At 40.4% G+C, this 18,065-nt stretch overlaps 1 protein-coding gene across 1 annotated transcript in view; it reads right to left on the minus strand.

The window, feature by feature from the left end:
• The window catches only part of LOC119423195 (sphingosine kinase 1), a 70,982-nt gene that overhangs the window by 18,288 nt on the left and 34,629 nt on the right, over positions 1-18,065 (minus strand). The window contains exon 2 of the mRNA XM_037690601.1: positions 14,570-14,719. Within this exon, the coding sequence (XP_037546529.1) occupies positions 14,570-14,719 (150 nt within the window). The remainder of the gene's footprint in view (positions 1-14,569; positions 14,720-18,065) is intronic.

Here is an 18,065-nt window from a genome sequence, read left to right on the forward strand (position 1 = left end):
AATTGGTACAAGCAGTGTTTAAATGTGATTTATAAATAAATCTAACACAAAGATAATAATTTAATGATTAAGCTTCAACTTTTAATTTGCTGGCAAAGTCTGAAGACACTGCAGGTATGGCAGGATGAATTGCATTTAAACAGGAATTAAAGTAATTTATTACATCTGCTCAAAAGTGTGTAATTAAGTATTATATATATATGTGTGTGTGTGTGTGTAATTGCTCTTTTAGCTACTTTTGCCTGAACGCTGTAAGTGAAACAAGGCATTTCTTGAGTTGCTGTAAATTATGATATAATGCATATTTACTCTCTCATTCCAGAAAACAACAACATCCTTCATGATGGACAGACATCATGGACACCACAGCAGCAGCTGTCTTCACTGAAACATCCTGAACATGATCGTCACTGATATGAGGCCTCTGTTGATGGTTGAAGACGAAGGCTTCACTACAACGATCCACACTTTTAATCCAGGTTACAATAATCCACACTTTTAATCCAGGTTACACTCTTCCCTCAATGACACATTTTACAAAGTAGCTACATATTGTGCAGGTATAAAGATACATCTGTATATATTTTTGTGTACATTTATTTTTTTAAGCTATTTGACTAACTTTTATTTTTTATTATTCAATATTTTACTAAAATAATAGTCAAATAGCAACCTGTTTTTTGTGTGAATTGCTATGTCAGTCAAATGTTCAATTTTGGAATAAAGGGGTGGAAATTAAAACGTGGTTTTGTTTGCCGATTAATCTAAAAAATAATCGGCCGATGAATCGATTATTGAAATAATCGTTAGTTGCAGCCCTAATATACATATACACATGTATATACATACATATACACATATATATATACATATATATATATGCATATATATATATATATATATATATATACATGCATACATATATACATATACATACACACATATACATATACACATACACATATAGATATACACATATACATACACACATACACATATACATACACACATATACATATACACATATACATATAGATATAAACATGTCCACAGACGAGCGGTGAGACACACTGAAGGGTCCTGACTTCCAAAAGGACTGCAATGCAGGGACGCTGCACCATGGAGGCATGTTTGTGTTCGCTGAGGGAGCAGAAGCAATTCCCACCGTCCTCGTGTTCTTTGTAATCGTTGTTTGTGCAGAGGACAGGGAGCTTTGTTAACCCAGACTCCTGCTTCTTCACAGGCCTTTGGTTACAGACATTCTCTTAATGTCCTGCAGGAAACGACGAAAGCAGCTCAAGATGAAGGAGATTGGTTGTTAGACTTATCAGGACGTCATTTGGTGAACAAGATAAATAACTGAGCTGCTTGCTGAATAATGGAAACATAATCAACTGTTCAGTTCAAATATATTGATGTAAATGTTCTAGTTAAAATTAAGAAGAGACGTGTGTTCCTGGCATGGATACACTGCCACCATGATGATAAACCACCACCACCTAAAACCAGTGTGGATCCATAATACAGAGCTAAAAACCTTGTCAAGAACCTTCAAGACCATCAGCGGATGGTTTACTGAAGTTGTGATGGAGGTCTTTAATGGAAGCTTATGTAATAACATAATTTTGTCCTCATATTGTTTCCATTCTGTTGATTAGTTTTTATTGTAGACATTCAATTAAAGCATTTCTTATCTTTTTTATATTATTGATGCTGCGTTCATTTTGTCGATTCAAACATTTTCATATTTTTTCATTCAGTACGTTTGTCTCAAATGAGAACAGCCGTAAAGTTATTGTCTTCAACTCGGGCTGAGCAAGATCTCAAAATGTTATCACAACATCATATATTTGAATATCACAGAGGACTGCTTAGACTGCAATACATCACAGAGCATTATATTTAAAGTACCCTGTGCTCATGTTTTACATGTTCATGACATATGAGGTTATTGATGACTGAAGACAAGTTGAGGATTTGTCACAACTGATATTGCAAATGGTGAATGGACTGTACTTATGTAGTTCCTTTGTATCTTATCAAGACATTCAAAGCTCTTTACAACAATCTGTGCCTCATTTACCCATTCACACAGCACTCTACTAGATCTATACAAAGACTAATCAGTACTTTATCACATTCATTCACCGATGGGACACACATCGGAGGCAACAAGGGGTTCAGTGTTTAGCCCAGGGACACTTCAGCATGTGACTGCTGGTGGAATCAAACCCCCAACTCTCCCATTGGAGGATGACTGCTCTAACCACTCAGCCACAGCCGCCCATTGTCATTGCACTATTAAAATAAAATCACACATAAAGTTCTTCTAATCTCTAATATTGTGCAGACTTATTTTAAACAAGCAGTGGAGGAAGAGCAGCTCAAAGCTGTTGTCTTTAAAAATATTGACTCTTAACTCTGTGCAATATAAATATGTTTAAAGTTGGAACAGTCCTAAATTTGTATGTTGTGAATAAAAGAGCTTGTTTACTGTACATATGAAAAAACCTCACATGACGACAAGATCATAGCAAAGTATAGAACGATAAACTTCCCCGCTCCATGATTTATGGCATTTCTTATATTTTTGGGAGCAGACCCATCACATGAACTGCCACACTGCTTTAGGAGCATGTATGGAAACAGGAAGTATTAAACTGGGTTCAGCTCACAAACACAGTTTGAGGCGTCCCCAGATCACGGCCACACACATCCTGACTGCAGCACGGTTTGTGGCAGACAGCGCTGCTCCACCTGGACCACTGCTGCTGCAGCTGGATGTGTGTTGATGGAGCAGGAACCGGAACGTGTGCAGCTTACTCAGCTGCTGGGAGGTTCCTGAGGGTGGAGTCACTGAAGCAGTCTGTACTGTACACACAACGACAGGAATAGACTCAATACCAAACACCGTCCCTCTGACACACACACAAGTTTGTGTTTTATTCCCTATTAGGACATTCTACGGACTTCCTGTAGCCTAGCCTGGTCCCTAATCCAAAATGCTGTTTCACTGTGTCAGCCACAGAAATGTTTTCACAGAGAATCAAACATTCTGCTCAGAACACCCCAACCATCCACCGTCCTGCCCTGCAGACGCCTCTGCTCAAGGCATGAACTGTTTCACTGCCACACACAACTCATGAACTGTGCAGTTCATTATTTATACACATATTCATATTCGATGTACATAACAGCGGACCAGTTGCTCCTCACAGTTCCAGGAACTCGTCTTAAGCGCAGAGGTGACAGGGCCTTCTCTGTAGCAGGACCAAGACTCAGGAACGAGTTACCTCTGCTTGTCAGACAGGCCCCCTCCCTCTCAGTTTTCAAGTCCCGTTTAAAAACTCACTACTATTTAGTAGTTTTCAACACCAGATGATCTGTGTTTTGATCCTGTATGCTCCACACTGGTTTGTCGTCATTATCTGGATCGTTTTTATGTCTGTATTCTGATTTACCTCATTTTGTATTTTGCTTTGTGTGTTACCTGTTGTTCTGTCTGTACAGCACTTTGGTTGGCCTTGTTGCTGTTTTAAGTGCTCTATAAATAAAGTGGTATGGTATGGTATAACATACTGTGAATGTCTTATTTTGAACCTTTTCAGCACTTTTAACGTAGATTGTGATTAACGGACGTTTCCCGCTCCGATGCTGCTCAGGAGAGTGGCGGTTCGGCTCAGCCCAGAGGTTGTGATTATGGCTGAACGACGTCCTGCCTCACAAACACTGATTATTACAACGGATAAACAGCTCTTAGAGTTTTAAAACAAACACTTGTGTGTGTGTGTGTGTGTGTGTGTGTGTGTGTGTGGGGGGGGTAAAATACATAAATCATGGGACTTCTTGCACCAAAATGTGGATCCAGCGCTGCAGGGTTGGTGCTAGAGCCGGTTCCTACCAGTTCTATAAAAATAAGTTAAGTTTCCACATCCATAAAGCCAACTCACAGTCACATCATCACTTAACATCGTAAATACGTCACTTTTTTTGTTGTTCCGTAATTTTCAGACTATAAGGCGTGCTTAAAATCCTTTACTTTTCTCATAAAATCGACAGTAAGCCTTATAATCAGGTGCACCTTATGTATTAATTCTGGTTGTGCTTACTGACCTCGAACAGATTTGACGTAGTTATTGTGAATGAGTTGAATAAAGTTTGACATATCTGACTGTTTTGTTTCACTTGATGGGCCTTATGTGTGAAAACAGACCCATTCATTGATATTGCGCTTTATAATCCAGTGCACCTTATAGTCTGAAAAATACGGTAATTTGAGTTTTTGTAGAGAATCACAGAACAATGCACCGACTCAAATCTGAGCGTTTATCTCATTGGTCCAGTAAACACGTCTTCGTATCACCAGTCTAGTTGATGAACAGCCACTGTTTAGGTGTTTGTGAATGCTCTGCACAAACATTTCTAATCTCTGACTGCACTCGTAAAGCTGCTGCAAACACGAAGTGGGGCTGTAAGTGGGCAACATGTGGTCCGAGGACCCAAAAGTGGCCAGTCGGTTAAGAAGTTGTACTGCCTGATCAAAGAGCTCCTGCAGGTGAAGAGGATGAACATGTCTGCTGCTCCTCATAAACATTGACTCAGTTTTAGATTTGACTGGTGGGTTTCATTTGCATCCAGGGGTGGACTGGTAAACAGAACTACCAGGGATTTCCCCAGTGGATCAGTGGGCTGGTGGTTCAGAGGGTGGAGGTGCTGCAGCACGCTCTTGTCGATGCCTCAAACACCTTCTCCTGGAAGCGGACCTGTAAACACATGAATGAGTGCTGCAGGGCCGGCTGACGGTGAGCAGCGGTTGTCCCATAAAGCCCGGCCTAGGAAAACAAATAACCTCTGTGGAGCTTATCACAAACACTGAGTTTAGTCACAAAACTGTGCTGTGCTGAATTAACAAAAATGGCCATTTTTGTTGTCTACCTGGATGTTTAAGTTTACAAACCCAGTGCTGAATTAACTTAAAGCATTTGTTTGTTTTTTTAAACACAGACATGAATGTACTGAATTACAAATTTACTGAAAAGTCTGCACCATAACAGCACACTTAAACACACCAAGAGCTTCACAAGCTCGGTCAAACATGTAAAAACAACACCACTTTAATTTGTTCAGTCAGTACGCTAACGCATGACGTCACTCAGAACACAAAGCATAGAATTAGAGTGAATAGATCTGCCCAGTCATGGATCGGTCACATTGTCACGAATAACCGATCCAGAAGTTTTTTACTTATTTATTCCGATACCGATATTGATATTGGTATCGGATCGGTGCATCTCTAAATTCATGACCTGTCGTTAAATTACCTTACACCAACGTTAAATAAGTCCACATTAACCGCGAAGATGGAGCAGCAAAAGCAAACTAGGAAACATAAAGGTGGTGCTGAAAAGTTGAGAGATAAAAAAAATAAATCCCTCCAGGAACGCGTAGCAACAAATTAAAAATGTCTGACTTGTTTGGTGGTCCTTCCTCTAGTTCTGGGTCTGGTACCGCACCAGACATGTACAAACCGTATTCCAAAAAAGTTGGGACACTAAACAAATTGTGAATAAAAACTGAATGCAATGATGTGGAGATGGAAAATGTCAATATTTTATTCGTAATATAACATAGATGACAGATCAAACGTTTAATCTGAGTAAATGTAACATTTTAAAGGAAAAATATGTTGATTCAAAATTTCACAGTGTCAACAAATCCCAAAAAAGTAGGGACAAGTAGCAATAAGTGGCTGGAAAAAGGAAATTGAGCATATAACGAACAGCTGGAAGACCAATTAACATTAATTAGGTCAATTGACAACATGACTGGGTATAAAAAGAGCTTATCAGAGTGTCAGTGTCTCTCAGAAGCCAAGATGGTAAGAGGATCACTAATTCCACCATTGTTGTGCAGAAAGATAGTGCAACAATACCAGAATGGTGTTACCTAGTGTAAAATAGCAAAGACTTTTAAGTTATCATCATCAACCGTGCATAACATCATCAAAAGATTCAGAGAATCTGGAACAATCGCTGTGCGTAAGGGTCAAGGCCGTAAAACTCTACTGGATGCTCGTGATCTCCGGGCCCTTAAACGTCACTGCACCTCAAACAGGAATGCCACTGCAAAGGCAATAACAGAATGGGCTCAGGAATACTTCCAGAAAGCATTGTCAGTGAACACAATCCACCGTGCCATTCGTCGTTGCCAGCTGAAACTCTACAGTGCAAAGAGGAAGCCATTTCTAAGCAAGCTCCACAAGCTCAGACGTTTGCACTGGGTCAGGGGTCATTTAAAATGGAGTGTGGCAAAATGGAAGACTGTTCTGTGGTCAGATGAGTCACGATTTGAAGTTCTTTATGGAACACTGGGACGCCATGTCATCCGGATCAGAGAGGACAAGGATAGCCCAAGTTGTTATCAACGCTCCGTTCAGAAGCCTGCATCACTGATGGTATGGGGTTGCATGAGCGCTTGTGGCATGGGCAGCTTGCATGTCTGGAAAGGCACCATTAATGCAGAGAACTATGTTCAGGTTCTAGAACAACATATGCTCCCATCTAGACGTCATCTCTTTCAGGGAAGACCCTGCATTTTTCAACACGATAATGCCAGACCACATTCTGAGAAGGATCCGGGTACTGACATGGCCAGCCTGCAGTCCAGATCTTTCACCTATAGAGAACATTTGGTGCATCATAAAGATGAAGGTACGACAAAGAAGGCCCAAGACGATTGAACAGTTAGAGGCCTGTATTAGACATGAATGGGAGAGCATTCCTATTTCTAAACTTAAGAAACTGGTCTCCTCTGTCCCCAGACGTCTGTTGAGTGTTGTAAGAAGAAGGGGGGATGCCACACAGTGGTAAAAATGGACTTGTCCCAACTTTTTTGGGATTTGTTGACGCCATGAAATTTGGAAACAACAGATTTTTCCCTTAAAATGATACATTCTCTCAGTTTAAACTTTTGATCTGTGATTTGTGTTCTATTCTGAATAAAATATTAGATGTTGGCACCTCCACATCATTGCATTCAGTTTTTATTCACAATTTGTTTAGTGTCCCAACTTTTTTGGAATCCGGTTTGTAGCAGCCAGGTTAGCATTGTTTTCGATTTCTAACTTCAAAATGTTTTATTTACACAGCACTTCACACACTGACAATACGAACGTCTTACATAGACTGTGGTTACTCAAGAGTGATCACCGTAGGATTTCCAGTTCGTCTCCCCCTCGTATCCGCCTGGTTCAAGTTGATAAGTTTGGAAGTTATTTTGTTGAAACTCTGTGGCATTGTTACAGTTAACCTTACACGACATGTATGAATACATTCATATATTGTTGGTGTAAATTATATTGATCATCTGAGAATAAAAAATGGTCACATTAGCACTGTAACTATGTGTCTATATATTAATAGGTCTATATTGTCATTAAAATTTCAACCCAGCAGTTGAAAGTGGGCCAGTCTGTCAGGAACTCCTGGGCCACTTTTTCTCACCAGTCCACCCCTGAATGCACTCATCTGTGAAGGAACCAAAAATTAACATTTAAAGATACAAAATATTTTTTTTTGTTGTTGTTTAAGTTCAGGTATGTTTATCCTTTGATTGAGCCGTCAACCTTCCTGGCAAAAACCAATGCAGACATGTTCCTGTTTTTAGTTTTCTACATCGCATTATAATCTATAGCTGTTTTTGTTTCGTTTTTAATAACCATTTTCTTTTATTTATCTTTTCAATTTGTATGCTTTCTTTTATGATTGTCCACTGTTGTCATCGCTCTTCGTTAAAATCAGGTCTCTCCCGAGACTCATTGGGATTAACCTGTAGAAATAAAGGTTGAATGAAAAAAAAAATTTAAATCTTGGCTTAATATGGTAAAATTTGCTATTTGACAAACATGATAAATCAATACTAATTTATAACAAGGCTTGTAAATAATTGCAACTAAAATGTATTTATTGATTTATTTATTAAGTCGCCCATCAACTCTAATTTAAATACCTTGATTTGTCCGTCTGGGAAACTGTTTTATGCAGCGCCCTAACATTCAGTTCACGACCGCCAAATAAAAACAACTACAGGAAGATAAGAGGCCGTGAGCTCATGTTAATCCACTGCCAATGTAACTTTGATTCATGTTAAAGCAAATTATTTTTAATATTTTGTTCTAAATTAGGCAGACTCAACATTTCCATGGATTGTTGGTTTCCATGAACTCGCCTCCAGCTCTTAACTAAAGTCGCGCTTTACCCAGATCCAACAAAACGTTTGCAGTTTTAGTGGTGGAAACAGACCTAACTGGTGCTAAAGTAGCTCCGACTCTGTTTAGCAGTTTGATGGGAGGAAGAAAACCTACAACATAGTTCAGCCACAGAAAACAGGTTGTAGATAAATAAGAAACAACTTTTGAAGTCACAGGTTCACCTTTCAGCTGAGGACACTTGGCCTCAGGTAACTGATAAAGTGGTGCCATTACCTCAGCAAATAATACCTGCCATGCAACTCACCTACAAAGAATTTATGTTATGCATCGGTCTTCCTGGAATATAATCAGTTCTTTCATTAGCAAGACTAAAATGAGATTCTTAAAATCACTTTGTAAGTAAATAACCTGATATGGACATGTGGTCTTAAGCACGGTAGTCTTATTTACAAATACGTTACATCTTTAACACATGAATCATAACTAAATAAAGCTGCGAGACTCATTGCCTCAATCTCCCATCTATAAAAATCTCTGAACACATCTGTCACACCTGGAGATGAGAGAATCTACAGTCAATGACACTGAGCAGTAAGGTGGGTGCACACAGGGACAAATGATGGGGGACAGCATGGTAATGGCTGGAAACCATACATAGGAGCAGATTTAGAAAACTGTCCCACATGGGCTTCCATCTCTTATCTAATTCAAGCCAAAAAACAAACAACATAAAAACGGCATTAATCTTTTCCATGTTGGAACCCGAGCAGCATAACTTCAAGCTCCATAAATATCAGCATCTCATCTTTTCCAACCCGACAGCCTGAAATAAAAACAATTGATCTTCATGTGTAAAACTGGAGGGGAGTTGTTTTACCAGATGCTGTTGACCTGACATTTCTGTGCCAGAGTCCCTCACAGGATTGATAGTTTTGGATCGTTCTGAGCAGTAAAGTCGTCAAACTGTTCAAACCGTCAGCAGCGTTTTTATTCAGCTCTACTGAGAGTCTAACACAACGATTTATACATTCATTAATGACTTCCTTGCAAAGTTTTCTAGGACATTTCTAACAGTGCTATTATATTATTGACCTCTTTTCTTACCGTTATACAGTCATTGTTTTATGTAAAGTCATAAAAACATAAAATGGAATTACCAACAACATTATGGAATTATCATCAACACAATGGAATTACCAAGAACATTGTGGAATTACCTTGACTTTGTTTTCCTTGCTGGATTACTTTTGACTTTGGTCTTCCTTGCTGGATTACATCAAGCTCAAGGACATTCGAAGGCGTAAGTTCATGTTTGGAATTCATCCCCATGAACAGGCGATGATTTCCAAAGGGGGGACTGTAGTGAACTTGACCTGATGTCAAATCTTGACCTTAGGATCATATGGTCAGAAACTGTAATTTCATTGATTTGCATCCAGAAATACAGGTTGATCGATCCTGAGACTTTCTTTCTTGAATTAATCAAGTGGAAAAAGACAATTCTCTATGATCATTACTATTTTACAAATGTTTTGATAATCAAATTGTGTTAGTTCCAACAATGTTTACATGTTGAAGTGAACTACTCATTTTTATTTACTTAAACAGTAGTAATGATTTTTAATCCTCAATTCAAAGTGAAATCAAGTTAGAGTACGTTACAGAGTAATGATTCAATTTCTTGATCGTCTGCTTTGAAGTGAGCAAATTTGTAAGTGTGTCAAAGTTCGAGTTTCGGTCAACTGAAAGTTTACTGAAAAGAAATGTCATGTTTAACTTTTACAGCGAGATACTTGGTGGAGCGACGCCACTAAGTCTGGTTTTCTCCAACAATCTTTCTGTCTGTTCTTAAACAATCCTAATCTCTTTCCTTGACTTTCCATAACACCTTACATCACAAAACACACCTCTGTTGGGGTCCATCGACCAATCAGAGGCTCTCAAACGAACCGGAAGTAGAGCCCATTAAAATGTCGGCACTTCCTAGTTCAAACAGAGAGTTTTTGGAGTTCATCTCTCTGTAGAGAGTTTGGGAGTTCCAGAATGCAGAACGCAGGCATTCAGGATGCTGCTGAATTAGAATCAAGCTGAACCAGAGACGATTTTGGGAATTATAACTTCTGTTTGGATAACCTCACACGACTCTCGAGGTCTTTAGCTGTTCTCATGGAGACGCTGAACAGTGGCTGGAAGTGGGACTTCACGCCGGAACTGATCTATCTTCAGAAAAGGTAAAAGTCGACCTTCACCAAAAGTGTACTGTTGGGACAAGCTGATTTCCAAAAGAGCGTGCTGTTCTGGTTAAAACAGACAAATTCCCTCACACATCTCTCTGTAGATAAATCTCAATTTTCCATCTTTAAACTCTCCTATCTGCTAGCAAATTAATCCAGATGTCCTCAGAAATGTCTGTGGTGAAGCAACGGAAAATCATGGCCGTATGGTTTTCCTGGATGAAAAGCTGATTAATCATGTTGTTATTTTCATATTCTGCCAAATTAATGTAAATGTTTGATGTTAAACTTTGATTCTGTAAATAAATGACCGCATTCATTTTGATGGGTCAAAGATAAATAACGTCTCACGTTACATCTCTGTTAAATTCAATGCACGACATCATACAGTCCAGAAAAATGAAAGAATCCGTTTTAATTGATGAATATATCTCAGCATCTGTTCATCTACATATAATAAACTACAACACCCTATAAGATGAGACGAGACACTTCCTGATCTGTAAGCTACAATAGATTAAAAGGACAGACAAAGGAGCAGCACAGGGAGGCTGTTTCAGAGGACTTACAACTCATGATAAATATTTTAAATCTGCATCTGGGCAGGATTGTGCATTGTTCTTTATTAATTCTGTCTGACAGACGTCTTATAGGAAGCCTGAGCAGTCGGGGGGGGGGGGGGGGTTGCCCAGGAGTCACATCAGCGTCCTCTCTTTATTCACACACAAACACGTTTTCTTTTCTATTCGCCAACAATCTGTGCGGCCGTCGTCCGTCCTCCAACCACTGGGCAGCTCCCACAGCTGCCACCCAGCCAAGATGCCAATAATAAATCCATCCTCTCTTGTTAGCATTCACATTAGCATTCCCACAGATTACACAGCTGTAATCTGTGCAGACGCCAGAGACACGTAAAAATCAGTAAAACATCCTGCCTCCGTGTCACTGCCAAACACATTAAAGAGCGCATTTTAACTGGAAACGCGCAATGTCTTTGCTTAGCAAACTTCCCATTCCCATCGCCCTGAACCATGAATACTGAGACATGCGTCAGTGTTTCTGGTCTATACTGGACAGAACATGAACACACTTCAATCTGCTGCAGAAACGTTAGGTCCCTTCACACCGAACTGCACTATGGTCCACCAGCAGCCACACATTAAAAATGGCATTTAAGGCCAGCAGATGATCACATTATCAAACACACAAAGTCCACAGTAACAACACAAACACCTCCAGTCATTCTGCAGCTAACCCCCCCCCCCCTCCAGATAAACCCTCTTGTCTTGTTTTCTTGCTGTCACCATCATTATCCTGATCAACTGCCTCTGACCCACATGAAGGCAGAGCCGTTACATAATAAATGTGTGCACGCAGTAAAACGCACACAGACGCACACACTCACAAAATCCCCTTAAACCATATATGTTTACACATAATGTTGTTGTGTTAATGTCTTACGCTGCAAAAATCAGGAAAAGAGAAAATTCTGATAGAAGTTATTTAACTCGAATAAATCCTGAACAACACATTACTATTTACTGAATTACCATCAGAGGAACAGAATGACCACTGGCAGAAGCCCTGATGTTGCAGTAATTGAAAATCTTCTGGAATAAATCTCTTTTGCTTAATCGCTCCCAAATGGCTCTGACTAATGGCTCAGCAGAACAGAATTAACTTCCCTCTCGGACACTGACTAAACCTCACCAGAACAAATCTCCCCTCAGCAGAATTACATGTTTAGTCTTTTCAACAAAGTAATATTTTTATTCTTCAAAATGCCTTAGATGGAACTCTACGTTACATTCTTTGTACGCCACCCAACATCATGTTTTCCAGGTCTTAACTCTTATTGATTTACAGCTGCTGTATGTTCAAACAATCATCTAGTACATTTAGCTGTAATTACTTAGTTCATGCTCATGTAAAACCATGATTGTCTGTGGGGAAGAAGTCAGGACTGAAAATTAGAGCCTGACTGATATATATGGTTAGGGCAAATAATTTAGAACGATACAGACGTTTGGGGACACATGGGCATCGGTGATAATTGTCCCATTATACGCCGATATAAGTATTTCTAATTTTCACCCATAAAATGCTGGAACCAGCTATAATTGTACAACGTATCCAGCAGAGGGAGCATGAAGACTACATTCAAGTCATGGCCGTTCACTTAAGTTTCACCTTCAGCACAGCCAAAGCAGGGAGCAATACTGTAAAGCATATTTTGCTAAACAGAGCATGGTAAGTTTATTTAACTGATCTGTAAAATAAATAAAAAAATCAACAATAATAAATTCTCAACAATCCTCCAACTTGCTTGTCATTAGCTAAGTGCCTCTCAAGTTAGCAAGCTAACATTTAGATAACCTAAACTTTATCTAGAACAATAAATCTAACGTAGAGGTAAAATATATCAGTGTTAGTAACTTTATTTTTGTTGTCCTCAATGAAATGCATTGTCTGAAATCTTTACTTGTCTACAAAGAAAAAAAAACTGCTGTGGTCACTACTAATTAGGCCTTCACCATACATGACTGACTGTTTAAACAATGAACAGGGAAGGACGTCCATCCATCCATTATATTTTACCCGCTTCTTCCATTTTGGGTCACGGGGGTCACCGGTGCCCATGTCCAGCAATCACTGTGCGAGGGGCGGGGTACACCCTGCACAGGTCGCAAGCCCATCACAGGGACACATAGAGACAAACGAGACAAACAACCATTCACTCTCTCACTCACACCTAGGGACAATTTAAAGTTACCAATCAGCCTAACATGCATGTTTTTGGGAGGAAACCGGAGTGCCCGGAGAAAACCCACGCATGCACGGAGAGAACATGCAAACTCCACCCAGAAAGGCCCCCAGACCGGGGTTTGAACTAGGGACCTGCTCACTGAGATGCAGCAGCTCTACCAGTTGTGCCACTGTGCTGCCCAGGGAAGGATGTTTCTTTGTTTAATTTATATTTTTGTAACACACTTGATAACTTTATGGTGAATAGTGGAGGATAGAAAATGTGAATGAACGTTAAGGAGACTGTTTTTATGACCAGTGCTCCACTTGTAAACCTACTGTGGGTTTACGTAGAGCATGGAGCTGATTAGCTTAGATTAGCTTGGTCTCTAACAGTTGCGCTAACTGAACAAGTCCTCGATGTTTTCTTAGATTCTTGAGGGTTGACAAAGCAAAACAAAATTCAGCCATTATATCGGTTATCAGCGGTCTCCTTCCCTTCCCAATATCGGTATCGGCGATAGCCACAAGTCTCATATCAGTTGAGGTCTAGTAAATCCTGCTCTCTACTCATTGTATCATGCATACTATTATAGATAAACCATTTCACTCTCTTTAATACATCGTGAGTAAACTGGACGTTCGTACAAATAGCAGGACTTCATGGCAGAGATTCAGTCGTATTAAATGAAGTGAACTGAGGCTGAAGTTCCCGGCGCAGAGTTCAACAGGTCGGACTGCATACACAGCTGAGCTGAAACTCTGGCTGAAGTGTCGAGGTCTGGAACTGTTGAAGAGGTGGGTGTGTCTGTACTGGTGCTTTCTCATTCGTGTGCCAAGTTTTCTGTTCATTTATCTCTCGAGCCTCTGCTTTTGCATGAGTTAAAGAAACTTAGACGGCCGTGTATCTGTTGGCTGCATGCACATGAGGCTAAAGTGGAATGGATGTTACAGAAGTAAAGCAAGTACAGCAAAATAGTTATGAGCCTGTTTAGGAACTGCAAGTGCAAGTGTGCGGTCATGTCACTAAATCTTCTAGATCAGGAGTGTCAAACTCAATTACAGAAGGGGCCAAAATTAAAACATTTTTTCAAACTAAGGACCGGTTTCAGAATCTACACGAACTCAAATCAGATACCAAACATCTTTTCTTGGTTGCAGGTTCCTCAACAAAAGTTTGATTGGTCTCATTTGACATTCTCTGTTGCACTTTTGACATCATAATTAAAGATTACTGGAAATATTAAAGTGATAAAAGTGTTTTACATTTAAAATAACATCTTGGGGGCCAGATAAAATGTCAACGAGGGCCACATTTGGCCCCTACGCCTTGAGTTTGACGCACATGTTCTAGATGTACACGCTTGACCCCAAAACTCACCAGTGATGATCAGAGAGTGCATGACACCAGCGTCATTGAGCATTCGCTGGATGTGGTTCTTGTACAGCGTCAGCGCCTGTCCTTTCCCGCTCTGTGGGTTCACGAGCAGCAGCATCCGGCACGGACGAGACAAACTGTGCAGCAACACCCCTGCAAATAAAATAAACAAGTAATCAACGACTGATGGGCTACAGCAAAAACTGTTAAAGTGGGTTCTTATCCGCTACATCTGACAAATGTGTTGCTTAGTTTTAAAGGCAGTGATTGTTAGGGTTCATATGACATGTACTGACAGGTAAGATATTGTTCATGAGGGTTTCCCAGAAACCTTCAAAATGGCTCAGGTATCTATTTCTTCTGTCCAACTTGCAGCCTTAAAAACAGCAGTCAGTGAATTTCCTGAAATGTTCCTTGTGAGGTGAGCAGCAGAAAGGACAAGTGGAGATGTTGGACCTCTACCTCGGTGTCACAGTACATGAAGAACAGAACCGACGCTCTGGATGATCAGCACATTCTGGTGATAATCTGAGCAGACTGTCGGCTGCTGTTTGTGTATTATCATGTGCTCTGCACCAGCTGGTTAGGAAATCCCTTCATCTCAAAAAGCCATTTATAAATCAGTTTTATTTGCTGGGATGTTAAATGTTGTCATAAATCATCTTAATGTTTGATTTAATATGTCATATCCGATGCGACTGCAACAACAACAGTGATGAAGATCTTATCTAATGTCACAAATAAAAAAAGAAAGAAACACCAGTGGATGGAAGTAAAAACAAACATCACAAACACATGAATCCTGCTGCCCAGCCTCTCACCATGGATGCAAACAGCAGCCATGTCTCAGTCATGGTTGTAAATGTAGCAAAGGTTGATGCTAATTAATATTCCAAACATCAGACGCATCTCGGCCTAACAAACATGGAGATATTTTAAAACATTTCTCAGCCATGATCCCTCCAGAGCAGTTAACAACGAGTAAAAAATACTTTAGGACGTCGAAGCACTGCAAAATAATAAACGCAAAGTAAAAAAGACTTTTTGCATCTTGAATAGGACTGAACAGAAACAAAAACGTGATATGAAATGTTGACATTTCAGAACAGCGGAAATCAATGAAACTGACTTTGGTGCCATATTTGAAGTGTAATGTTTGTGTATTTGTACTGAATAGTCACAGTACAAACCCCGAGGTCCGATTATCAATCAAAACAAAGACACATCGTTCATTTGGATCCCGACTCATCTAGAAGACACAGGCTTTTTCACAGCTGGTACTTTTATATACAAAAGGGAAGATATGATGTGAAGCACTCTGAAACAAAGCAAAGCAAAAACAAATGGTTCAGATAAAACAGGAACTTCAAGAGCTGCTGGTTCGTTTCAAGTCAGCGGTAAAAGTTTTCCAAACATCACAGCTGAGAATACGGAAATAAAAATGGGTCATAATTCACCTAATATGTAACAAAAATTATTTTTGTACCTTTTATTTTTAAGAAATAAGTACCTCTCAGTTTTGGAGTTTTTAAAACATTTTGTTTCATGAACTCACTTCATGAATCAAATTGGTCGAATGCAACAGTTTACTTATTTATTTGTTTGATTCCCAGATGACACAGTCTATACCTGAGACTATACATGAGAAACTGCTGTTTAAGGAGGGTCATTGTCCATTTAAAGTAAGTGTGGGGGTGAAGGCAGGTGCACCAAAACCAAAGTACCAGTACACACCAAACCCGTATTTATGTGTAGCAACACTTGTGTGTTTGTATCTGCACAAAAACAGCACAAATGAAAACAGTCTAATAAAGTTTTACCAAAACAAATCTGCAGATTATGTCATGACACTACACGTACAGACGTGGTTCGTATCTGTTCTTTGTTAAATTCAGGTTTCAGTCAGTGTTGGGGTTCTGCCCCTTGTCTCCGGTGATGGACAAAACATTCCAGCATATCGAGACATTTTGGACAATGTAATGCTTCCAACATTGTGGCAACACTTTGGGGAAGACCCTTATCTATTTCAACATGGCTGAGCTCCAAACAAGGACTGTAGACAACACGATTTGATTGGTTCTGCACAGAACGTCTCATCGAGCACCTTCAGGATGAACTGGACCAGAGACTGCGAGACAGACTTTGACTCCAAATCGATGTTTTTAAGCCCAGTCTTAAAACATTAGCTTGAAACGCTGTAGGGAAGTTGATAATTTTGCAGCATAGCAAAACTTTATAGTTTGATATTTTTTTTATGTTAGACTAATTTTGCATAGTTTTTATTCAGTTTTTATGTCCTTGCTTGGATGATTTATATTTGCTATTTTATGTGCAGAACTTCAGCCTACTGCAGATTTTTAAAGTACACTAAATAAATAAATGCTGGCCCATGATCAGTGGACTGCTCTACAGAACAACAGAGCGCTCCAGAAACCCACAGAAAGATTTCCAAGAAGAGTGGAAGCTGTTGCAGCAGCTGTCGGGCGTGGCCAGATACTTCAGCGTAGATTTTGTAGAGATCTGGTTTAAAACCAGTTCTTTGTAATGAAGCTGCACAGCTATACTCCAGGAATGCAGTTAAACAGGTGAGAAGCATGCTCCCACATTAAGGTGCCTTCACTTCTGTTCATCTCCTTAACCTAAACTAACCCGAGGTTAACTGCACTCACTCCCTGGCTTTGGTTTATTTTTAGGGATGCACAATATTATCGGTATGGTATCGGCAGATTTTAGCGTTAAAGTTCAATATCAGACATCGGTCATTCCATTAAAATAACTTGCCGATATAAAAGGCGTGGTTTTGCCTGCAGCGGCAGCACAACGTGATGACGTTGCAGCGGCAGCACAACGTGACGACGTTGCAGCGGCAACACAACGTCATGACGTTGCAGCAGCAGCACAACGTGATGATGTTGCAGCGGCAGCACAACGTGACGATGTTGCAGCGGCAACACAACGTGACGACGTTTGCAGTGGCAGCACAACTTGATGACGTTGCAGCGGCAGCACAACGTGACGACGTTGCAGCGGCAACACAACGTCATGACGTTGCAGCTGCAGCACAACGTGATGACGTTGCAGCGGCAGCACAACATGACGACGTTGCAGAGGCAACACAGCGTGACGACGTTGCAGCGGCAGCACAACGTGACGACGTTGCAGAGGCAACACAGCGTGACGACGTTGCAGTAGCACAACGTAACGACGTTTGCAGCGGCAACACAACGTGATGACGTTGCAGCGGCAGCACAACGTGATGACGTTGCAGCAGCAGCACAACGTGACGACGGCAACACAACGTGACGACGTTGCAGTGGCAGCACAACGTGACGACGTTTGCAGCGGCAACACAACGTCATGACGTTGCAGCGGCAGCACAACATGATGACGTTGCAGCTGCAGCACAACTTGATGACATTGCAGCGGCAGCACAACGTCATGACGTTGCAGCTGCAGCACAACGTGATGACGTTGCAGCGGCAGCACAACGTGATGACGT

Source organism: Nematolebias whitei, chromosome 16, assembly GCF_014905685.2.
Source record: "Nematolebias whitei isolate Nwh7 chromosome 16, NemWhi1, whole genome shotgun sequence".
Taxonomy (NCBI): domain Eukaryota; kingdom Metazoa; phylum Chordata; class Actinopteri; order Cyprinodontiformes; family Rivulidae; genus Nematolebias; species Nematolebias whitei.